General features: G+C 34.0%; 2 protein-coding genes across 4 annotated transcripts in view; one reads left to right on the top strand and one right to left on the bottom strand.

Moving 5' to 3' along the window:
- Positions 1–21,569, top strand: part of LOC145287759 (RNA 3'-terminal phosphate cyclase-like protein) — a 34,114-nt gene extending 12,545 nt beyond the window's left edge. Inside the window, exons 4-9 of the mRNA XM_080135540.1 lie at positions 2,688–2,762; positions 5,138–5,262; positions 6,262–6,387; positions 8,374–8,533; positions 14,055–14,158; positions 19,221–21,569. Of these exons, the coding sequence (XP_079991666.1) occupies positions 2,688–2,762; positions 5,138–5,262; positions 6,262–6,387; positions 8,374–8,533; positions 14,055–14,158; positions 19,221–19,383 (753 nt within the window). The 3' untranslated portion in view covers positions 19,384–21,569. The remainder of the gene's footprint in view (positions 1–2,687; positions 2,763–5,137; positions 5,263–6,261; positions 6,388–8,373; positions 8,534–14,054; positions 14,159–19,220) is intronic.
- A 463-nt stretch (positions 21,570–22,032) lies between these two features.
- LOC145287757 (nardilysin-like) overlaps positions 22,033–26,038 on the bottom strand; it is a 118,628-nt gene continuing 114,622 nt past the window's right edge. For all 3 annotated transcript variants that reach the window (XM_080135538.1, XM_080135536.1, XM_080135537.1), the window contains exons 32-33: positions 23,594–23,683; positions 22,033–22,412 (exon numbers count right to left, since the gene is read on the bottom strand). In XM_080135538.1, coding sequence (XP_079991664.1) covers positions 22,152–22,412; positions 23,594–23,683 — 351 coding nt within the window. In that variant the 3' untranslated portion in view covers positions 22,033–22,151. The remainder of the gene's footprint in view (positions 22,413–23,593; positions 23,684–26,038) is intronic.

Here is a 26,038-nt window from a genome sequence, read left to right as displayed (position 1 = left end):
TATATATATATATAAGGCTATATGTCTGTTTGTCTCCATATTTTCAAATTCTATCTCTTCTGAAACTAAAAGTCGCAGAGAAGCATCTCAAATGATTGGATTTTTTTACAGACAAATTAAAATATCATATTTAAGAATATTTTACACTCAAGCAAAGCCCCCTCCCCCTTCTAAAAAATCTTATAGAAAATTTATTGAAATTTTCAAAAAAAAACAAACCTGTAAGGGAAGGTTTAGAAAATTATTCTTTCATCCTAAACTGGCACAGATTTAGTAAAGAAGAGAGTGTCAGTTTTCTAGTCATTTCATATACAAACTAAAGGGAAGTAATTCTGATTTTCTTTTTTAATCAAGAACTTAATTCCCTTATGCCTATTCATTCCTTGACGAATCTATAAAAAGGAGTTGTGTGTGTCTGTCCAAAGAGAGAAATGGCCTTAATGGGGGAGAAAGACAGTGAAGAAGGGAAAAGTGATAGAGTATAGAGTAGTTTTGATAGAACTATGCTATACTTTGGATCCGGGCAACACCAGGTAACCTTGCTAGTATATGATAAAGGAAAATGGGTTTTTCTTTGTTATTGCAGTGAAATTCAACGACCGAAAAAATGAGTTTTCATTAAAGAAAACAATAACTACTTACTGTTTTTATCAATTTCAACAATAAGCAATGCTATGTACATAATTATGTCACATAAAACATGTACTTTGTACAAATCGATGATTGCATCACATCCACCATTAATTATAACACGACAGACTGAGTTACTTCTCTGACTTGATGCTTTTTATTTATATAAACACTTGGAATTTTTTCGAAAACTATTTTCTTTAATAATTAATTTTCTACCTCACCTTTTTTTTTTCTTTTTTATAATTTTTGGATATGTTCATTACTGTGACATGACCATTAAGTAGATACTATTGGTTTTTTTTTTTTTTTTTTTGTTTACATGGGTGTCACCACTTATCAAGGCCCAGAGGCCACTCAAGGATAAGGGTTAATAGGTATACATTAGTCATTGTGATTTTAGCATAGTAAACAGTGGGAATTTTGTAACTTGGATTACTTAGGGGGACGATTCAATTAGAACTTGTTCACATTGGACTTTTTCTTTTTTTTTTTTTTTTTTTTTTTTTTTTTTCATAGGTATCACCACATTATCAAGGCCAAGAACCCACTCAAGGATAAGGGTTAAAGAGTGTACAGTAGAAATTGGACAATATAATAATCATTAGTAATGAAAATTTGTTAAATTTGATAACTTATATGGAATGGCTCCTCAAGAACTTATTTACGTTAGACTTGAAGACAACCATATTGTAGTCAGCTGGAAAGCAGGAAAAATTTCACTTGAAATTCAATATTTCGATTTTCGAATGTAGCTATTATGGAAAACAATGAAGTGGGAAATTAATTAATGTAAACAGTTTTCGAAGACAATTAGTGAAAATTAAGTTTTGCTAAATTTTCACAAAAGATTTACCTCCGTTTTGTTACAATTCGAACTGTTTTCTTCTTTTTTTTTTTTTTTTTTTTTTCAAAACTTAATTTTTGCTGATTGTCTTCGAAAACTATCTTCATTAATAATTAATTTTCTACCTGATCGTTTTTCCTAATTTTTGGATATATATATAAAGTGAACGTGTCTGTGTTAAGTCTGCAGACTCGAAATTTGATATACAGGGTACTGAGATTTGGGAAAATCTTTGTAATCTGTTTTCGGCCAGAAATTTGGCTGTTAAGGGGTCAAAGTGCAACTCTACCAAACTCCTCCGTCAATTTTGGGTCTGAACACTTGAAATTTTAGATATAGGTTCCTTGGACATGGATCTAACTTAATAACTTGATTTGAGCCCAAAACGATAAATTTTAAGGGGTCATAATAGGGGTCAAAGTTTAAAAAATTGACCGCTTTTTTTTTTTTTTTGCTCAACATACACCTCCAAACACCCGGACAATGCTGGGCTGAAATGCTAGTGTGTGTATATATATATATATATATATGCATAGATCATCGTATAACGATTAGATCACTCTCTGACTGACGTAAATGAACATTTTAAAATTAAAATGTTTAACTTCGACGTTATTTCACGTGGTTAATGGTAGCCGAATGGATTAGGTCTTCGCTAACTGAGCCAGAGATGTCTCGTGATGCGGGGTTCGAATCGTTCGACTGGTATTAATCGTGACACCCTGCACTGAAGATTCCCGAAAGGGTGAAACACTAGTGTCTGTAGGTATTTAATTATTATAGTAAAAAAATAATTATATATATAAATACCCGGACAATGCTGGGCTGAAATGCTAATATATATATATATATATATATGTATGGCTATATGTCTGTCTGTTTGTCTCCATATTTTCAAATTCTATCTCTTCTGAAACTAAAAGTCGCAGAGAAGCACCTCAAATGATTTCTTTTTTTTTTTTTTATTATTATTTTTCAAAACTTAATTTTTGCTAACTGTCTTCGAAAACTATCTTTATTAATAATTTTCTACCTGATCATGTTTTGTAATTTTTGGATATGTTCATTACCGTGACATGACAATTCAGTCAATACCATTGGTTTCACTTGAAATTTTAATATTTCATGTTTCGAATTTCGCTACAATAAATGGAGAAGAACCAGAAAATGTTTGTCCATCTGTAATTTAATGAAACCAAATGTTTTTCAGGTTGATCACATCAGATTTTCCAGTTTACCTGTTTTAAAAAAATTTCTTGGCACAGATGAAGGTTTAGAACTAAAGGTGAGGATGCTTTTCGTTTCTTTGTTGACGTAATCAAGAGATTTTGTGTTCTTTTTTATTAACATAAAGAGTACTGATTCCCAAAAGTGCTATACAGGATGGAATGATGAAGTTGTCATCCTAAAGAAAACAACACTACAGCTTAATTTAAAATTTTTTTTTTTTTTTTTTACACGGTGGTCACCACTTATCAAGGCCCGGAAGCCACTCAGGGATAAGTGTTATTGCAAGTACAGTACGTTAGTGTGGAGATTTTAAAGTGTTTACTTAAGGGGGCGGTTCATTAGGAATTTGTTAACGTTGGACTTGAAGACATCCAAGTTGTAGTCAGGTGGGAAGCAGGCAGACAGAACAGAGTTCCACAGGCGTGCAGTTCTAAGAAAGAAGCTTTGTTCATGGAATCCACGTTTTGATCTAGGCACAGATAAAGAGTGGGGGAAATTTTCCACAGTGGATTCAGCTAGACGGGTGTTTTTCGTGAAAGAAAAAATCAATTTAGGTAACTTGATTATGTAGTAGAGCTGACATAATGTAGCCACCTTCAGCCTCAATCACCGCCGTTATATAGGTCCAAAACTGGGAGCATGCCTTTTCCACAAGCGCTAGCAGGAGCTTAGCAGATGGCAGCAATAAGGCTGGCTTTGGTGTTTTGGGAGGTCATGTTGGTGATGTTCTCGACACATGACCAAACGAAGTAGTCCGGCTGGTTCAGATTGGAGGAGGAAGAGGAGGGACCAGTGAGAGAAGAGTATAAATTTATAGCACTCATTCTGAAGCCAAGCCTGGGTCTCTTTGGACTTGTGGGCCAGCACCGAATCCTGCTGCCACACCCAGGATCTGCCAGCTGCCACCTGATTGCATCAGGGGATCACCACACTCTTCAGCACATCCAGATACACTTTGGTGTTGACTTTCAAGCCCACTTCAAAGATGTGAGGTGACATGATGTGGCCATCACTTGAAACCACACCAAAGATTTTAACTGTAACTGGAAACATTTTTCATCACCCTGGTTATGAAACGTGTATTGTTTGTTTATAACTTATCGGTGAAATACAAAAAAAAATGACAAATGAGTTTTTCATACTTCTGCATTAATGGCCCATTTTTGCGTGATGTTGCCTCAGCAAATCATGACAGCTTACATAAACTACAGGAACATAGCGAAAATACTCAGCCAATGAAAAATCGCTTGACCAGATGACATTAAGAACCTGCTGTGTGTCTAACCAATGAAATTCTCAGCAGGTGAGAGTGAATGAATTGGAAGAAAATTTTGGTTTTAAGTTCCTAAATTTTTGAGATGAGGATTATTTATATTATTCGGATTCTTCAGACTAATGTTCTCATCTTGAATGTCATTTTCACGTTTCGGTCAATATAACTGCCGACCTTCTTCAGGTGTATCTTGTCAAACTCGGGAATGTTTCTGTTGAACTCTGAAATTTGGACGGAATTTTGAAGGGAACCCTTTATTTACTTCACGAGAGTAGCATGCTCTCGTTCTGTCAGCCATAACCGGATAGATGTCCTAAGTAATTTGCAAGAATCCGTAGCATAGTGGTTAAAGTACTTAGATAAATTAATTCCTGAAGTTTGAAGGTTCAATTCTAAGTGTGGGTGACTGAAAAATACAATTGTGAATTACTTAAGACTTCTATCCAGTCATGGCCAACAGAACGAGAGCATGCTACCCCTGTGAAGTAAATCAAGGGTTCCGTTCTAAATTCCTGGGTTTGACAAGACACATCTGGAGAAGGTCGGCAGTTACATTAATCAAAACGTGAAAATTACACTCAAGATGAAAAACAGTAGTCCGAACAATACAAATAATGCAAATTTTAGTTTAATTTGTGCAAAAATTCAATCATAAAAAAAAATTGTAGATGTCAAAGTGAATCCAGTAAGCTTGGATATTTTACAATCGTCACAGCACAGGTTAGAACTAGCATTACAAGTTGATTATTTTTTTTTTTTTTTTTTTTTTTTTTTTCAACTTGCATGAAAAGAGATATGTAAAAGATGCTTACTACCGTTTGAATTATGCAAATACCATCAGTAGTTCAAAAGTTATGAGAATTTTAAGTGACACAATTTATGCTTTTCTGTGGACATTTTTCTTTAGAAAAAGTGGGCTAAATTACAGACCTCAACATTTCAAGAAATTCGGTAATTTCGCCACCATTTATTTATTTTCAAGCTATTCTCATGAAACTTGCCAGTCTTATGTAAAATTGTGGGCTCTTTCTGATTATGCAGTCAAATCTGATGTATCTCTTTACCAGGCTGCTGTATTATTTTTTATTTATTTATTTTTTTTATTTTATTTTTATTTATTTATTTATTTATTTTTTTTTTTTTTTTTTTTTTTTTAGACGACTCGTAGAGGACCAGCTCCTGAAGGAGGAGGAGAAGTTGTATTTACCTGCCCTTGTCGCCAAAAATTGCGTCCTCTTAATTTCACAGAACCTGGAAAGGTGAAAAAAATCCGAGGAACAGCGTATCCTTTGTTTAAGTTCTTAAAATTTATTTTTAGCAAAGCTTTATTTAATGTAAATCAGAAATCCCCAAAAATTCAACTATCAGCCTCTTCATGGACTTCTATAGAACACATAATTTGTCTTTTCTGATGATGAACAGCTGCAGGCATGTTAGCGTCAGCAGTTTAGGGGGCATGACATGAGTGTGACGTCATGGACTTCAATGCATATATAAGTATTAAGATCGGAAGGGATTTTTATCTTCGATCCCAAAAATCCAGAGATTCGACAATTCCTGTAATGACCTGGTCCCTGTTGATTGTGGTTCTGTGCAGTTCTAGGAGGTCCACCCTTCTAAACTTTGCTTTCTCTCTTTGAGAAGGAGTTAGTTTATTGCTAATCATCTGGGACGCCCTTAGTGCAGGCAGAGGGATGCAACATTTCGTCAGTGGGAGAGAGGTTAAAGCTTAGATAACAGTTCAGGACCTATCAGGTCAGCGACTTTCTTTTGAACGCTGTCCAGGAGTGAGAGACTAGTAGCAGATGCACCAGCCCAAATATGACAACAATACTCCATACATGGGCGAATGGTGGCCTTATAAAGGTACAGGGTACTTTCAGGCATAAGTAACTTTCTAGGTAGAGAGAGCTCACCTTTTTATCAGCAGTCTTGGCAATGCCTTCAATGTTCCAGCTTATGTTCCTTGTGAATGTTAGGCCGAGGAGTTTGAAAGAAGTATTTTCAAGTAATGTATCTTTAGCCATAGCTATTCCTGGTTGGGAAGTTTCTTGTAATTATTAAAGGAAACAAACTTAGTCTTGGCAGCTTTGAATGTTACCGTCCATTTATGCAAATGAGTAGGGCTTCCATGATTGGGAGGCACGGGTTAGAATGTGAAACAGTTAAAATGGTGGGTTTCTTATTAATGTTTCTAAATTTGTTTTTGGTGGGTCTCGTGTGTAAAAGTTGCTTTTGGATTTTGTTTTGATTATAGACACTCCTTAACTTCTGTTCTCAGCTGGTGTGTTCGGGTTGCTCCCGCTACAGTTAACAGATTGGTCGAAGCAGCTCGCGGTATTCTAAATCAATTCCTACCAGACATCTACATCCATACGGACCATTGTAGAGGCAAAGAATGTGGAAAGTGAGTACAAAATCTGGATTCAGAGTTTTCTTCCTTTTTGGGAATCTCCAGACAGGGCATGAAACTACTTTTTGTAAGAGCTAAAAAAAAAATCTTAAAATATTAATTTAAATTGGAAAACTAGCTAACGATAACTGTTCAATGGATTTCTACCCATAGAAAGGCAATTCTTACCGCTTTGTCAGAAACATCGCTCATAGAATGTTAGGACTAAATGATAAATAAGTGAAACTAGAGTTGGGAGGCTTCCAAAATTAAATTGGAAACTCACCTTAATTTGGAACTTGTAACTGGATCAGCACTTGTGAAAAAAAATCTAAGTAAATAAAGTAAAAGGTTTTATTAACACGCTTCACACAAACTTTAAAAATCCTTAAATTTTTACTTTTGCCTTGAAATGTCTTAAAACGGTTTTTAAAATCATATTTATGTCCGGTAAATCTGATTGTGTTCAAGTCCAACGTGAACAAGTTCTTATTGAACTGTCTCCCTAAGTATCCAAGTTACAAAATTCCCACTAATGTTTACTATGCTAAAATCACAATGACTAATGTATACCCATTAATCCTTATCCTTGAGTGGCCTCCGGGCCTTGATAAGTGACGACCCCCCCCCCTGCATTTCAGTTCAAACTAATATTTACTTCATTTCAGTTTGATCAAACTAATATTTACTTAATTTCAGTTTGATCAAACTGATATTTACTTAATTTCAGTTTGATCAAACTAATATTTACTTCACTTCAGTTTGATCAAACTAAATTTTACTTCACTTCAGTTTGATCAAACTAAATTTTACTTCACTTCAGTTTGATCAAACTAAATTTTACTTCACTTCAGTTTGATCAAACTAAATATTACTTCACTTCAGTTTGATCAAACTAAATATTACTTCACTTCAGTTTGATCAAACTAAATATTACTTCACTTCAGTTTGATCAAACTAATATTTACTTCACTTCAGTTTGATCAAACTAAATTTTACTTCACTTCAGTTTGATCAAACTAAATATTACTTCACTTCAGTTTGATCAAACTAAATATTACTTCACTTCAGTTTGATCAAACTAATATTTACTTCACTTCAGTTTGATCAAACTAATATTTACTTCACTTCAGTTTGATCAAACTAAATTTTACTTCACTTCAGTTTGATCAAACTAAATATTACTTCACTTCAGTTTGATCAAACTAAATATTACTTCACTTCAGTTTGATCAAACTAAATATTACTTCACTTCAGTTTGATCAAACTAATATTTACTTCACTTCAGTTTGATCAAACTAAATTTTACTTCACTTCAGTTTGATCAAACTAAATTTTACTTCACTTCAGTTTGATCAAACTAAATTTTACTTCACTTCAGTTTGATCAAACTAAATATTACTTCACTTCAGTTTGATCAAACTAAATATTACTTCACTTCAGTTTGATCAAACTAAATATTACTTCACTTCAGTTTGATCAAACTAAATATTACTTCACTTCAGTTTGATCAAACTAATATTTACTTCACTTCAGTTTGATCAAACTAATATTTACTTCACTTCAGTTTGATCAAACTAAATTTTACTTCACTTCAGTTTGATCAAACTAAATATTACTTCACTTCAGTTTGATCAAACTAAATATTACTTCACTTCAGTTTGATCAAACTAAATTTTACTTCACTTCGGTTTGATCAAACTAATATTTACTTCACTTCAGTTTGATCAAACTAAATTTTACTTCACTTCAGTTTGATCAAACTAATATTTACTTCACTTCAGTTTGATCAAACTAAATTTTACTTCACTTCAGTTTGATCAAACTAAATTTTACTTCACTTCAGTTTGATCAAACTAATATTTACTTCATTTCAGTTTGATCAAACTAATATTTACTTCATTTCAGTTTGATCAAACTAATATTTACTTCACTTCAGTTTGATCAAACTAATATTTACTTCACTTCAGTTTGATCAAACAAAATTTTACTTCACTTCAGATCTCCAGGCTTTGGACTGACACTTGTAGCCGAAACTACAAAAGGCGCCTATCTGTCTGCAGAAGCAATATCCAACCCAAAAGGCTCTGATCAAGGACCTTCAGTTGCTGAAGAAGTTGGGACCAAAGCTGCATATTTATTATTAGAAGAAATTTATCGGGTAAGAAAATTTGTGTTGAGACTTCATTTTAAGCGTAATTAAAGAGGGAAAACATGTCTCTGGTTTTAAAGAAGTACAAGAAAAAAAAAAAGAATGTAAAAAAGGAAAAAAAATATGTTTACTGCAAACTTCCATCATTTTTTTCTCATAAAGACCCAACATTATTAAAATTTAATTTTTGAGATGATGATTGGTTATTCATATTATTTGGATTTTTCAGACTACTGTTCTCATCTTGAGTGTCATTTTCACAATGTTTTCGGTCAATGTAACTTCTTACCTTCCGATTACTTTGAAGAATTTGTTGGAATGGTACAAGTGCATTGCATCCGGAGGAGATTACTTCAGGGGGACTAGAGTGTCATGCATGTACTGTTAATAAAACTATCCATTATGAAAACGTTTAGAAACTTATTGAAGGAACCTTGTGGGTTTCTTCTTTTTCTTTTTTTTTTTTTTTTTTTTTTTTTTTATTTCTTCGCTTGTTACAAAATCCGAGCATAAAATCGAGATGGATTATCTCCCTTCCACGATAAAGCAAAGAAGAACCACTTTCTGTATATTGAGACAATTTTTATTTTTGTTCATTTTCTCCACGTTAAAAAACGGCCCTGATGTCTAACTCTGTTCTGTGGGGAGATAAAGTAAATAGGTACTTAAATGTTCATATTAATTGTAATTGTATTATCATTACGATTACAGCCAGGTTTTTTTTTTTTTTTTTTTTTATGAGTCCGCATGTATCCTTGAACGATTGTTAGCTTCTGGTAATAATTTATAACACAAACTTATTGCCATTTAAAAGACAAAGGGAGGTGGATATCCTCTAAGAGAGCTAACTCCTTTATTACCATTTAAGTAAAACAAGAGTTATGTCCCTTGCTTTAATTTGAATTATTCTTAGAGGAGGAAAAAAAATTGTCACAATTTTTTCGATCGTTATTATAGATAAATTTAAATGATCTTTGCTTGTGTTTTGTTGATTAATCGGACTATTATTCCCATCTTGGGTGTTATTAGCACAATGTTTCGGTCGCTGCGACCTGCAACTTTCTTCCAGTGTTGAAAACATACTTCTACCCAAGATGAGAATAATAGTTCGATTGATCAACATGACACAAGCATTCATAGCTCATCTAAAAAAAATTCGGAATTGCATTAAATGATCTTTGTTGGAATAGCATCTCTCTCTCTCTCTCTCTCTGTCTCTCTCTCTCTCTCTCTGTCTCTCTCTCTCTCTCTCCCTCTCTCTCTCTCTCTCCCTCTCTCTCTCTCCCTCCCTCTCTCTCTCTCCCTCTCTCTCTCTCTCCCTCCCTCTCTCTCTCTCCCTCTCTCTCTCTCCATCTCTCACTCTCCCTCTCTCTCTCTCTCTCCTTACAGAGTTCAAGATTGACTTTGCTGCCTTCTACAGCTCCTTTCTCACAGAACAGTTGTTACAAGTCTTTCTTTACTCTATTGTTATTGTGCTCGATTGAGCCTCAATTTCTAGAACCCCCCCCACACACACACACCCAAAATGAAATATTCTTGCCTCAGCTGCAACAAACTTTTCTTGGTTATAGTTAGCCAACATACTTCCTAATTTTCTGCAGAGTGCTACCGGAAGCGGTGACACGGTAAATCAGTTCCTTCACTTTTATTGTTTTTCAGTATTTCTATTGTGAAACGATTTATTGAAATGAAATATAAGCAAAGGACATTATTGAAAAGTATACCATAAAAATGAACAAAATTTATCTTTTTAAAAGATAAAAATAACACAATTAGTCTTTATTTGCGCTTTTAATGAAATTATAAAAATAAGTTATTTTTTCTTTTCAATTTTAAAAAGTTTAGTTTGAATTTATATAACAATTATATGCTTATGAAAATATAAAATTATTGAAATCAAAATAACAAAATTTCAAACATTTCAAAAACGTATCCAGTGTATAATATTCTCAAAATAGTTGCTTTTTGATTATTGCAGATGACTGTCGAAGAAGACAAATTGTATTATTTTTATAATTTAGATACTTTTTAGTGGATGCTGTTTAATAATATCCTTTTCTCATGAATAAACAATAAAAAATATGCATCAAATGCACTTGAAAGCCAAATCACAACGTAATATTAGGAAAATAAACAAATATTTTACTTTTTTGAAATTTATAACATAAATATATTTCGGAGGTATACTCCATCTTCAGTATGTTGTTTCCTTTCTTTTCTTCCTCTCCATGTTTTAAAGTTGGAAAAAGAAATGTCTGTAAAGAGCCGCACGTTGTATCTCAGCGGTTGCATTTTAAAATGTTTGAACAGTGCATAGGCAACGCGAGAATAAAGTTAAATGTGTGAGTTCCATATAAAAACGTTGATTTAATTTGATTAAAATAAAATACGCATCAAGTGCGCTTGAAAGCCAAATCACAACGTAATATTAGGAAAATAAACAAATATTTTACTTGTTTGAAATTTATAACAAATATATTTCAGAGGTATATTCCATCCTCAGTGTGTTGCTTTCTTTACAACCGCTGCGATACAACGTGCAGCTCTTTACAAACAGACTTTTCTTTCTCCAACTTTATAAGGTCCTGGATATGACCTTAAACTATATCCTATGGTGAGGCCCCAGCTTGCGGGTTTTGGGGAGTGTGGAGCCACCCTTTAATTGCCATTGCTCCCAGGTCCACTCTGATCCAGAGTGGTAGTACCTGTTAGGGTCCCAACTATGGATTAAATAGAAACTGACTTAATAAAAAACAAATATATTTTATTAAAAAACTTTTCTTCAAAATCAATGAATTCGGCATTAAATAACCTGAAAAGGGTTGATATGCCGTAAAACAAAAACAACTAACCAACCAACCAACTTTATAACATGGCAAGGAAGATGAAAAGGAAAAAAGAAAAGAAAAACAACATACTGAAGATGGCATATACCTCTGAAATATATTTGTTATAAATTTCAAACAATAAAATATTTATTTATTTTCCTAATATTACGTTGTGATTTGGCTTTCAAGCGCACGTGATGCATATTTTTTTTTTATTCAAATTAAATCAATGTTTCTATTGAACTCTCATTCTTGATCTTTTCTTATATTTTATTTCAATAAATCGTTTCACAATAGAAATACTGAAGAACAATAAGAGTGAAGGAAGTGATTTGCTTTGTCACCGCTTCCGGTTGCAGCTACGCTAATAGTTAGGAACTACATTTATTGACTATAACCTTTTTCTTCCAAGTGCTTACCATCAAACAGAATTTCCGTGAAGTTTCTTTCCAAGAACTTCCCATCTGTGAAACACATTATCATGGGATTGCTTTCCTGTCAACTGCAACATGATCATCTTTGAATCCAATACAAAAAGGCATTTGTCAGAAACCATCAAATTTTCTTTATTCCATTCATTCTTTTCAATCCCCTTGTGATATTCTTCATCATCCCGCTGATAATCTATCCATTTCATTCTCTACTGGATTTTATCCTTGATATATAGTGACTCGTTAGTAAATAAAATAACACCCGAGTGAAAAACAAACAAGAGATTGAATTCAAAGTGCAAAGTTTCTTGGCCGAGATCCATTCCTAGTTTGTAATGTACGTACGATGTAAAGTTTGGATTATTATTTTATTATTGGAATCCTTTGCGTATTTTGTATATTTATTATTTATTTGCAAACTGTTATCCTCATCTTTGTTGTTGCTGTTTCACAAACGCTTCTGGCCTTCATCAGTTTGCCTGTGGCACAGTGGATAGAGGTGTTGAATTTCTATGGTTCCGGCCCTGTTGGTGGGGCATTAGAATACGCCGACTGCCCCCCCCCCCTGCAGAGGGTAAAAGTCCCTCAATGGGGGTCCTGGATATGACCTTAAACTATATCCAGTGGTGAGGCCCCAGCTTGTGGGCTTTGGGGCATGTGGAGCCACCCTTTAATTACCATTGCTCCCAGGTCCACTCTGACCCGGATTGGTAGTACCTGTTAGGGTCCCAACTATGGGTTAAATAGAAACGGACGTGAAAACAACAAATATATTCTATTATTAAAAAAAATTTTCTTCAAAATCTTTGGATTCGGCATTAAATAACCCGGAAAGGGTTGATATGCCGTAAAACAAAAACAACCAACCATCTATGGTTCCAGGTGAACATTGTCTGAAGATAACGGTTTCAATCCTACCCAAAAGCAAGCCAGAGGTTTAGTTAACCAAAACGTGATGAGACGACAACTATGGAAGGCAGTAATTACTGAAGATGCAGTTAAGACTCCGCATTCCTATCCTGTCGCAGTTAACCACCAACTATTCCTCTGAAGGCCAGAGGAATAGTTAGCTGGCCATGCCAACCGGAGCGTGTTATCATCACATCTTGGCTTTTCAAGAGTCTAGCAAAAAAGAGAAAAATCTATAAAACAGGAAGTGACATAGCTGCATCGCCCTCTGGTGGCAAGGCATGTGTTACCAAAGTTAAAGGGTGATAATTGAGTTTAGCTTAAGAGTACCGTTTTGTGTCCGTTGGCTAGGAGATTTCAATTCCCACAGGGTAAAAGAAAAATCAAATGTCACCTACCCTATTTTGCTTTTTCGTATTCCTCAACTTCACAGGAGCCTTCTTTATTGTGTTCACAGTTCATCTAGACTCACTTATTCTTTGTTAGAATAAATAACTGGTCATAAAATGGCACCCAATGGAATGTGTTGCATAGTCGATTTTTCGTCGGTTAGAAAAAAAAACTGGTTTACTTTGTTTTTGTATAAAAATATAAAAACTTTGTTTCATAATTAGTGCGCCTAATTAGAAACAGAGAGTGCGGACCGGAACGTGGGTGGATGGAGCCACACTTGTGCGATGTTGATTGACGGCTGACTGTAGGCTTGTCGTTTTTTGCCTTTTTCTCTAGGCTATATATGTGACCTGCTTTCTGCAGGCGCACTCACTTCCAACAGTTGCATGCGTCAATTAGTTAACCTTTCACCATTGATGATATCAATTCTGACAACCTGACACCATCGCTCGGTGCATTTGCTACAAGCTGTCGTGCATACGTTTGCCTGTGTGCACCTTCAACACACAGTGTGGTATTGATGTATTAATATATAGATAGTGGAGCGAGACATACCATCCTCACTTCCACATAAACTTTGACTTTCTTAGTTTAAAAAAAAAAAAAAAAAACTTTATCAGTTTACATGATTTTTGGAATGTGACATTTTCGTTCTGTGAATACATTATATTTTTATGTATTTTTTTTTTTTTTTTTTTCAGTTTGATTGGATTACTGAACAAGAATGAAAGTTTATTTGGATCTATTGTGTTATTTTCTCCAAACTAATGATTAGGGACTATGACAAGAGAATATTCTTTTCGTGATTTTCGCTCTCGAGTAGATATGAGTTAATATTTGTCATTTTTATACGGAATGATGTGGTTCTCGATTGATTAACTGTGTCGGATATACACTAGAGAGTCAAAACAATAAGAATATTCTGTTCTCATACATAGCCTTAGTAATGATGTATTTTTTTTTTTTTAGGGTGGTTGTGTTGATTCGACCAATCAGAGCTTAGCTGCGCTACTCATGGTACTTGGTGCTCAAGATGTATCAAAAGTACAGACCGGACCGCTTTCTCCTTATACGTAAGTGTTTTTGTGGCGCTTAATTAATTATGAGCAAAATCAACAGCTACCCACCATCTGGCGGCTACTAATCTAGTTCTAATTTTTTTTGTTATTTTTTTAAGATTTGAAGTGCCCCTCCCCCCCGTCTCAAGTTATAATTACTTTACAAGTGCTAATGTTGCATTTCTGCTGTGTTTAAAAGAATGACAACACACTAAGATATGAAAATATATATATCTTTGTCTTTATTGGCTTGCTAGTCTATATATCTATAAAGTGATAATGTGTGTGTGAGGATATATTCAATGAATTTTTGATATATAGACTTGAAATTTGATATATAGGATATTCAGACATACAGAAAACTTTTTAATCGGTTTTCATCCGGAAAAAGGGCTGATCAGCAGCAAAGAGTGGTATTTGGGTGTCGGCGGATTTTTATTTGTTTATCAACCGTTTCACAAGTTTATAAAACTCTTTTTAAAAGTCTTCGCAAGCTAGTCTAATGGTTATCGTACTTGACTCAATGTCTTTAGGTTTTGGTTTCGATCTCAACTCAAGTACTTTTTTTTTTTTACTTGCAAGAAATGAATTGTTTATAAAAAAAACAATACTCGCATGCACATCTTAGTTTCTTTCTGTTTTTTTTTAACTTCATTTTTTAAAGGAATTTATCTCTAAAAATGAGAATGTGTCTGTGTGAGGACATTTTTCAACAAATTTTTTATCTACAAACTTGAAATTTGGTATATAGTCAGTCAACATTACTTGTTTTTCCAGCTGAATAAACATTTTACATTAAGTAAAAACACCAAACTTATTAGGTAAAATAGTAACTTATCTTGCCTTTGGTAATCTTTGTTATAGATTTTATTTTTTTGGGGCCACTTTTCTAAACTTCTGTGGATTGTAAAACAAATCCAGATATCTATTTCGGGGCTGCGAGGAATGTGGGGTTGCTTGTTAGTTACCAATGCTCCCAGGTCCATTTCGTTGGGATGTTTGGTGCTATCAGACCAGGCTGTCTGAAGATACTAGTTTTGTTAACAAAAATGAACCAAACATTGATGTTATTGGTTTTTCCTTTCTCTTTGCAAAACTCGGTGTTCTGCAAAGTCAAAAAAAAAAAAAAAAATACAATTAAACCAAACACCATGAATAAATATTTGAATATAATTCACATAGTCTTGACAGTATTGAATGTTATGAATAAGTTTGTTTCCTTCAATAATTACAAGAAACCTTCTCAACCACCAATAGCTATGGTTAAAGATACTTTACCTGAAAGTACTTCTTGCAAACTTCTCGGCTTAACGTTCACAGGGAACATGAGTTGGAACAGATACATCGAGAGCATTGCCGCAGCTGCTGCAAAGAAGGTGGGCTCCCTCTACCATGCTAGAAAGTTACTTATGCCTGAAAGTATCCTGTACCTCTATGAGGCCACCATTCGCCCATGTATGGAGTACTGTTGTCACATTTGAGTTGGTGCATCTGCTACTAGTCTCTCACTCCTGGACAGGGTTCAAAAGAGAGTTGCCGACCTGATAGGTCCTAAACTAAGCTTCAACCTCTGTCCCACAAATAAAATGTTGCATCCCTCTGCCTGTTTTACAACTATTTTAATAGTGGATGCTCCAACAAACTCTTGTTCCCCATCGACGTAAATACCCCCATCAAACCCGATAAAGTAGGAAAGTCCCACCCCTACACAGATCCCTAGATATAAGAAGGTCTACTGCTGTAATAGTTTCTTCCCCAGAACTGCTAGACTCTGGAATTCCCTTCTAGGTTCCTGCTTCCACAACTGTACTGACATGCAGAAGTTCAAGTATAATGTGAACAGACATCTTGCTGCTCAACTCCCTATGTAGTATTCCTGCAACTTATGTCCCTGATAGTAGCCCCCTACATAAGAGTGGCACTATGCCTTGTTTGGGGTGAAAATGTAATTAAAAAAGCTTTAAAAAAAAATAAATAAATAAATAAAAACGGTAAAAAACAAAAACAATTTTTGTTTTACAATATGATTGAACCAAACATCATGAATATTTGAATATATGAAAAATTTGAAGCATAAAAACTTTTTCCAAAATTACTGGATTCAGCATGAAATAACCCGAAAAAGGTTGATACAAAACAACCAAACCGAACATCATGAATAAATATTTGTAGATATAAAATTTTATTTATTACAAGCCAAAAAAAAAAAATAAAACAAAAATACCTACCATCCTGCAACAAGTTTTAATTAAACTTTATGCATTCTTTTTTAACACGTACACCTTGCATAATATATCTTTAATATAGATTGTATTTTTAAAAATTAACTAGCAGGAACTGTGGGAATTCCACAGTGAACTTTTTCATATATAATATATTGATATTGGTATTCTGTGGATGTTCAGCATAAATGGAGACACCTTGATATTATTGTAGCTTTTTTATTAAAACTGCAAGAGTATTTATCTAAGCTAAGTGACGAAAATTGTGGGAACGCAGGCTTACCTCTTAAACGGCCTCAGTGTGCGCTTTGCCGACGCAGCGTCATGATGCTGAAAAGGGTCCAAGATGGTGCCTGCGGCCTTATACAACAATGCAGTCTCGCAGAATCTCGTATGCTCTCGTGCACATATGCAAGACTGTCTTTTATAAAAATAGGCCACTGGAGCATATGGGAGGGACGTGAAAACAAGTCTACCAAAGTACCGACTGACGACGCTGCTGCATTGAGCTGAGGTTTTGTGTACTTTTTTTTTTTTTTTTCTTTGCAACAACAGCAGGGATGCCCAGCGTAGCCCAGTTGTAAAGTATGCTTAAATATATTTTAATTTATGCAGATTTTATTGTAGTTTGCTTGTAGCATTTAGCGTAGTGGGAAAGGAATTATATTTGAAGGCTATATCAATGCGGTTCGTAGGAAACACAGTGGACACGAGTTAGTACATAAAAGAAAAAGGACACTATTAGAATGAATTTTCAATAATTTTATGTTCATTTGTCAACATAATGTGTTGTACAAGATGGTGGATATTGATATCCCTAATTTTCAAGAGTAGTATCTCTTCTTCAGCGAGGTGGGCAGATAAAAGAAATGTATACAACTGTTCGGCGAGGCTTTCCTCTGTTTTATTTTATTTTTTATTTCTGAAAGTCGATGTTGCAGACTGGCTGTCAAATCGATTTCCAGGATATGAGTTGTGATGAATATTAAGTACTGTTGGGAATTATTGTAGCGTTTTTTTTTAAATGTACATAAATGATTAATTTTTGTGTATTTATGAGTGTAATATCCGGTTTGAGTAAAGTGAATGGGAGATCACTTTACGTGTGCTTTGATTGATTCCCTTGTCAAAGTGTATTCGCGTACATATATGTACGTACACACACCCGCATACAAACACACATACACACATATATATATATATATATATATATATACATATATATATATATATATGCATATTTTATTTTTGAATTCATTTATTTAACTAAATTTATTCTTCTAAAATACTAAAACAAAAATGACTAACTTCCAAACTCCTTCAGGTGCATCTTGTCCAGTGCATGATATCGTTAGGATTTCCGCAGTAGAACTGCTTTGCCTTAATCTGTACTACCCGTCAGAAAGAGAAGCAACTGGTGCCCCCCCCTCAATGTAAAAATCCCTAACCCAACAAGCAGCAAAATCCCACGCCTTCAGTGTAGAGGTCCACTGATACCATAGAGTAGAGTAGAAAACTCTGAAAGTTTTTGTCCTTAAACTGCTAGACTTTGGAATTCCCTTCCTGTATCCTGCTTCTCTGACAGTATTAATAGTTAAAAAATTTAAATGTAATCCCCATTTAGAGTGTCCTTGTAGAACATGGTCCTTAATTCACAGTAACCACTTGCATTTCAGTGGCAGTTTGCTTTGTTTAGGAATGAATATGAATGTAAACAAAAAAAAAAAATGATTTTCAAACTCCTTCAGGTGTACGTTGTCAAACTCTGCAATCTGTACGGGGTAGCTTTCTCTCATTCCATCATACATCATATAATGTAGTCATTAATCTTCGACAGTATCGTTACATTGTAAAAATCTGACCCAACACGTATCGGAGACAGTCGCAAAGGAACAAAAAAGTAAAGAAATTGGACTTTTTCATCTGCATCCTCATTTTAAACGTCTCTTGCTTTGTCTCATCTGTCACATAGTTAACAAAACCCTGTCATCTCAACACGGGCTTAAAAGTCTTTCACGTCACTGCGGGGCCACACGTTCCTCCTTTTTCTGATTCTCACCATGTGTTTTTGTTTTCTTTCCATTCTCCTCTTCCTCTGCTGTGACCTCACATCGCACACCAGCTTGGTCATTTGCATATGTCATGCTGCTGCTGCTGCTGTTAAATATGCTAGTGGCTCTGTTACACCATAACGAAGTCGATACACAAAAAAAAAAAAACATGTTGCAAATGTAATGCGACCAGATGTCTTTCTGCTCAACTCCCCACTTAGTGTCCCTGAAGACATGGTTCTTAATTCACAGTAACCACTTACTCCATGGCAATATTTCTTGTTTTGGGGTGAATATAAATGGAGAAAAAAAATTATGACCTTCGAACTCCTTCTGGTGTATCTCGTTAAACTCTGCAATGGACTTTCAAACTGAACCTTTTATTTGATCCACCAGGGTAGATTGTTCTCATTCTATTGACCTTTTGCACTCTATTCCCGTTATGACATTTCTGCTACAGGACGATCATCCACTGAATGAACACATTATTCCTCCAAGAACGTGTTATTTAAATTAATTTAATAAGGATATTCAAACGGTCTCAACAGTATTCGTTGACGCCTAACAAAACTAACAATTGGGTTAACGAATGAATGTTCAAACTTAACCATTTTAATTGTCTTGAATCTTCTTACCATTGGATATGAGAGAGAAGTGTACGTAATGTTTAATGTGATTATGTAGTAGTTTGACAAAAGCTGATGAGTCAGCATTATTTCTTTTCAAATTATTCGGTTGGACAATTTTTTTTTTTATTTATAATAGAAATTTTTTTTTTTTTTTTTTTTTTTTTTTTTTAAACAGAATGGGTGTTATGAAACACATTCGCGATTTCTTCCAAGTGATGTTCAAAGTGGATGAAAAGAAAAAGGAAGACGAAGAAGAGGACTTGCAGTTGGGCGGTGAGAAGCTCCTTCTAACGTGTGTCGGTGTTGGATATTCAAATATCACCAAAGCAATTATGTAAATACTTTTTTGGATACTTGTACAGTTTAATCAAGACACTGAAAAATGAAAATATTAGAAAAAAAAAAAAAAAAAAAATTATATTGTACATACCTGTTATGGAATGAAGTTCTCTGGAAAAAAAATTTCACTGTATTTGATAAAGTAGTTTTTTTTTTTTTTTTTTTTGCAGTGGAAAAACAATTTTTCATGGCATCAAGCAAAAGGTAGCCATGTTTAAACTTTTAGACCGCAAGGAAAGAAGAGAAATTATTATTTAACATGGGGAGGCGGGGTGTCGGCGCTTTAGACTGAGTTATCTCCCCGTGGCTGCCCCCTCCCTTCCATGTGGTCAAAAAATTCAAACATGGCTACCTTCAACTCGCTGTCATAAATAAATTGTTTTCCTCTGTAGAAAAAATAAAATAAAATAAAAAAAATACTCGATCAAGTTAAGAGCATTTTTTTTTTTTTTTTTTTTTTTTGAGAACTAAATTCTATAATGGGTTCATACAATATAACTGTTTTTCAATATTTTCATTTTTTAATGCTTTAATTAAAGTGTACAAGTCTGTTTTAAGAACGGATCTAAAAATTGTCTGCAAATATTGTTCAATGTGCACAAATTTGACCGAACCTTTTTTTTTTTTTTTCGACTATGAAGAATGTTTCGTTCTTGTTTCAAATAACCCCCATGTTAAAAAACAAGTGTTAAAAATCTGTGTGATGTATGTATCCGTGATGCAACCAAAATGTCATATTCAAAAAACCATGTAAATTGATCAAGTAGTTTTATTTAAACTTGCGAGATCAGCCTTGTAATGGCTACAATTTTTCCCATTAATTGCTTTAAATTATTTAAAAATGTTTTTTGTCTTTTTTTATAAAAATAAAACTACTTGATTAATTTGTGATTTTTGGAATATGATTTTTTTTTTTTTTTTCATCATGGGTACAAAGATTTCTCCGTATTTTTGTTTTTTTTATATTGGAGAAATTGCAAATGAGAATTCTTAGCTAATGGATTGATTTGGTTCAGTTAAGAGCTGAAGGTTCTGATGCTCAGAAAATCAACTGCCTGTCCTTTCTGCTGAAGTAGATATAGATAAATAAAAAAAAATTTTAAATTCCAGTTTACACATTGAATAAATCTGTAAACTTGAAGCAAATCTTAATATTATGACAATCCTAACCAAATAATGAAGGTCAGAGGTTACATGTGAAAACAGTTGTCTGAAGAATCCAAATGATGCAAATTACAACTCAAGTTTAAAACGAGTCATAAAATTTTTTTAAGGTTAGAATGACTTTTTCTTCTGAACATCAAACTTGCAAATAGGAATTTTTAGCTCAACCAAATCAATCAATTAGCTAAGAGCTGAAAGGCTTCTCTCTTAGAGAGGCACACAAATCTCAATTGATAGTGAGATGTTCCGAAAACCAACTGAATTCTCCCTCTGTTGGAAAATATATATATATATATATATATTCCAAAACATTTTCAATTTTACGAATTGAATTCTGTAAACTTAAAGCAAATATTAATATTTACAGAACAATCTGAACCAGTTTTAAAAAAAATAAATAAATAAATAAAAGGTCAATATTTAAGATAGAGCAATAATGTAAGAAATCTAATTTAAACTTTGTAAATTAAAATTTACAACAAATTTTTTACTTGGTATTTTGTATTCCTTGTCAAATAATTTATAAATTTTAATTTAGGCAGTTTAGATTCTTATATATATCGCAATTAATCACTTAGACCACACCAGAAAGATCATTTGACACAATTTGCTGATCTATGGACATAAAAACCCACTAACCAGGGCATGCCACCAGGTAGAATGATCTTAACTTTTAGAATGTCTCAAGTGGGTAATAATCACGGCAGAGAACTGAAGGAACTTCATCTTTCACCTCATCTTATAAGACACTAAATTTTTCAGAGAAAAGTCAAATTCTGGGTGGTCAAAATTGCACATCAGATATACCCTCCCCCTTTTTTTTTGGGGGGGGTCTTGTTTTTTTTAAGTTAGTAAAATGTTTCTCATGTGCAAGCCTGTTACTGCTTACTTTGAAAGAAAGGGTGTGGGGTGTCGGGTGTTTGGTCAGATTCCTAAACGTTCACAATTTTTTGCTGATAATTTTCTCATCCGATTCTTCAGTAACTCTATTTTTTTAATAAAAAAAATTATGTAAATTAAATTTGTTGGTTTTTGACATTATTTCCATCCAGATGACAAATATGGCTGAATGGTGAGATGGGTATTAAACACAAAAATCTCAATTTGAGTTCAAGTCCAGTCGTGTTACCAAACGTGAAGCAGCTGAGAGAAGGTGCTCATTCGAATTGGACGATTGCACTAACGTTTATTAATTCTGTAGAAGAAAACTGTTGAGCTGGTCACGTATGCCTGATAGACTGTTCCCTCAGTGAACAGTGATAATGCTCTGCTGATTAGGATAGTATCGCGTGACAGGGTTTAAACCACATGAATTGCCAAACCAAGCTGAACTAAAAATTAACCAATAGTTGCCAAATCTGCAATTAAAGGAAATAGTTACCAATTTAAAGTTTGTTACCTCTAAAAAAAAAAAATAAAATAAACATATAAATATACTGGATTCTATAAAATTTTCGCCAAAGAAAAAGACAAAATTAAATTCATGAATTTTTAGCATAATTTATCATGTAACGTTTTTTTTATTTTTATGTTAAAGATGGCAGCTAATTTTTTTCCGTTTCTTCATTTCTCACATTGTAGTCAAAGAAGTCACGATTGTCCATTACGATAAAATCTTGTGGGGTTGAAAATGATTCAAGCCCTTTTTGAAGTCGGCTATATTAGTAACCTGAACACACTTGGCGTTTGATTCGCCTGGAACACAGCGGCAAGTCAGCATAGAATAAGCCGATTTCAAATTTAAAGGAGAATGCCCTGAGGAGTTTGACACGGTGCTGGACGGATGAGATGATGATGTTCCAGGCTCGGTCGAAGCATTCTTTTTGTTTTTCTTCTTTTTCTTAGGAGGTTTCTTGCCAACGACCTGCATAAGAGAAAAAAAATGGTTTGCAGAAGTGACATATTGAATATTTTTTTGGTAATGTTTAGTCTGAAATAAGCATATGCATAAAATGATACACACATTGGGTAACGTGTAGACACAGCAACTTAGAAAATAATTGAGTTCTTAGAATGCGTCCAACAAGTCTTGTAATTAATGTTTATGACAATGATTTTATGCAGACTGAAGAAATAACAAAATTCAAACTTGTTAAGAAGCTGTCTGACAATTTAGAGTTGATTCAATGGATTGCCAAGCATTGGTTAATAGCCAATTCTAAGAGGTTTGAAAACCTGTAATTTACCATGTGCATTGTGAACCGTTATTTGCAATCAGTTGATGGTTGGAGATGAAAATATTCTCAAAAGATGAACTTCATTATTCATTACAAAAAAAAAAGCTTTTCTGACGATCAATTCATAATTTATATATGCAGAAGGATTTCTTTCAATTTCAGTTTTTACATAAAACTCAAACTCAGCGTTTTTTTGTTTTTTTTTAAGCCGTTGTGTTTATCGTTTTATTTAAAAAAATTTTTGTTGTAACTTTAATTCATTCCAAACAGCATACTGCCATTATGTCCTGTGTTTTCGGGAGTTATGCATTAAGACATTTATTCACATTATATTTAAACTTCTGCAAGTGCAGAAGCAGGGAGGAAATTTCAAATGTAAGCGAGTTTGGGAGGGGCAAAAAACCTCTTGGAGTAAAAAGTTTCCTGAGATTTGGGGACATTTGTTGCTAGTTAGGTTGGTCAGGGGTATTTTTATTGAGAGGTTGGAGGGATACAAGTGCAGTAATTTCTGTCTGAACACATTCCATGGAAGCACTAGAAGAAGAGAGATGCAGCATTTTAGGGATTGAGTTGGGGTTTCGTGGATGACTTATTAGGGTTAGAAACTCTATACTTTTTTTTTTTTTTTTTTTTCACTCTTTCCAACATGCATATTTATATAATTCGTTTTTTTTTTTGTTTTTATTTAATCAGAAAAATTAATTTTTTGGGTTAAAATCAAATCACTTTTGCTTTCCATGCATTTGAACCAAACAATTCAAAATTTGATTTCTTAAAATTATCCAATTTAAAACTAATGAAGATATTTTTAAATGAATACCAAAAACAAAAAAAAAATGTTCATTTTTTTTTTGTTTTGTTTTGTTACCTGAACATTAAGGATATGCTGATCATTCAACAATGTCTTCTTCACATAACTAAGGAAACCATCAAAGCTGATATTCTGCAGAGCTTCAATCTGAAAATAAACAAGAAATTCAAACAATAAAGTAAATTCAAGCAACTATCTCCCATTTATTTTACTTTTTCAAATTTTGGAAATTATGGCTAATTGGAATTATTCGAATTTTTATAGGAATCCTCATCCATTCTTGCAATGTGACCATACTTAACCCTAATCTTATCCCATAATATCAAAGTCACCTGGTTTGTACACATTTCTTTACTGTTCATATTAACTATTCTGTGCTTATTCTCTATTCCTGCGCAATGAACATATACATATATATGTATATATGTGTGTGTGTATACATATATGTGTATGTATATATATATATATATATGTATAACGTTGTGTGTTTCCTTTAGTTTTAAAGCAAAATGGTATACAACACATAAGTATTGTAACACAAAAAGAGGAAGGGAGGGGAGAAAATAAAAAAAAAGGCAAAGTGACTCGCTAGCTTGCAACACTTGTCTCCGAGAATTCTCATCACCTTCTTTTCACGGCCTATTTTTATGCAGTCAAGCAGCGAGATTTTGCATACGAGCTGCAAAGTTTTTTGCAAGATTGCTCAGTTATAAAAAGCTGAGGGCGCTGCCATCTTGATTCCATATGACGTGCAGACGCTTTAATGGTAAGCCACAATTTTCCTTACACTTCCCCCTGATCTCATGATCACAGACAGGTCAGCAGGGAGATGGTGATCGTCTTCTCCAACCACTTCATTCGGAGAGGAATGACACGGGCTTCATCCTCACATTTGCTTTCGTCTGTAGTTTGAAAGTCGAGAATCACTGCATATGTCAGGAGGCTGCTAATATCCGAATCACTGCCTGATGAAGCTGGCATAAACCAGAGTGATGGCTCACTGGTCTCAAAACGCGATTCGCTTTCGTCATCCAATGGTGGTTGCAATTGCATCACCAGCCGTAAGTCTTTAATGTGACAGGACACACCTTTAACACTCACCGATTGAAGGCTGGTTACCTCAGTGATGCGTCCAGTATCATATCTTGTCATATCTGCCACGAGAGTTTTTGATCTAAACGACATCTCTGTCACATCTTGCGACGGCCATACTGTAAATCTGAATGGACCGCAATCAATAAGTGTCAAAAAATTTTGGTGGGTTATATCCATTACCAGTTTATTCCAGTTTCCTCCTTGTCCAGCGAGCAGGTGCCGAATCGATCAACTGGCAGGTTTTGCACATTCTCTTTGGACACTTGCGAATCGATGATCAGGCAAAGTAGAGAATCCACTTCAACAATGGACATTAGCTACTTGGTCCGCACAGCTTTCAAGCGTCGGCTTTCCTTCCTTTAGCAGATCCAACCATTTGTGATCCAAAGTTCCAGCTCCTTCTCATACTCCTCGCTGACATTATCAGGCACCTTGTACTCTGCAACCCGGTTGTTAAGTTGATACTTCTCCATCAATCATCCAAATTCTTATCTGTTGACCGCTCCACGTCTGATATCAATTAGAACTTTTTATATGCTCCCAAGATTATAATATCTACAATTTGCAAACGTCGTCTCTACATTTATTTTGATCGACTTTTAACAAAATTCGCTCTATTTCGTCCTTTCACGTGTTTGTTCGTCTTTTTCGTATAAAAGCGAAACTAATCAGAGTGAAGTAGGGCACCTGGCTTTCCTGCGTGGGAAAACCCTGCATATCAAACAATTGCTATTCATTTGGAGAGCTCCCCCTTTTTTGGAGGAGGTGGTTTTCCCCAACACCATGAGGAAGCAAAATACAGCAGAAACTGGCCTGCAAGCCAACCTTTGTTTCTGTGCCTGCATGAACTCATTTCTGCAAGTAACTTTTTAATCATTAAATTTGAACGCTTTTCATTTCCTCTCTCGCGTCAAAAAAAAACCTGATGACAATAATAATCATTTTTCTCTTTTGTATAAAGAGAAAAATGATTATGTTTTGCAAGCGATTTTAGATTTTATTTCTAAATATTATTACACTGCATACACACATACCTGATGACATTGGTCGACAATGGTAATGCTATGTGTGAGATTCATTAATGTAATTTTTCAATCTATGAAAATAAAGTAAGTCATGAAAATATATTTTAAACTTCAAGTTAAAACAGGAGTTATCCCCCTTACATTTTTAGTTTTTTTTTGGTTGACGCAAAAGTACTTGCGGAATTTTTAATTTTGATTTCAAATGATGTATTTTCAAATAAGTTTTCGTTATAATACCTTTACTTTATATTATTTTAAGGAGCGTTTTTCGCTCTATCTAATCGTTTAAATTAGAATCGTTTTAAAACAATTACGTCTTCTTTTCAGAATATTGAATACAAGATGGAAAAAAAGCAAATTCATATAATTTTATTTATTCAAG

This window comes from Euprymna scolopes, chromosome 11 (assembly GCF_053919585.1).
Source record: "Euprymna scolopes isolate OS-2025 chromosome 11, ASM5391958v1, whole genome shotgun sequence".
NCBI lineage: Eukaryota > Metazoa > Mollusca > Cephalopoda > Sepiida > Sepiolidae > Euprymna > Euprymna scolopes.
The sequence above is the reverse complement of the archived record's forward strand: the minus strand, read 5'-3'. Positions and strand labels throughout refer to the sequence as shown.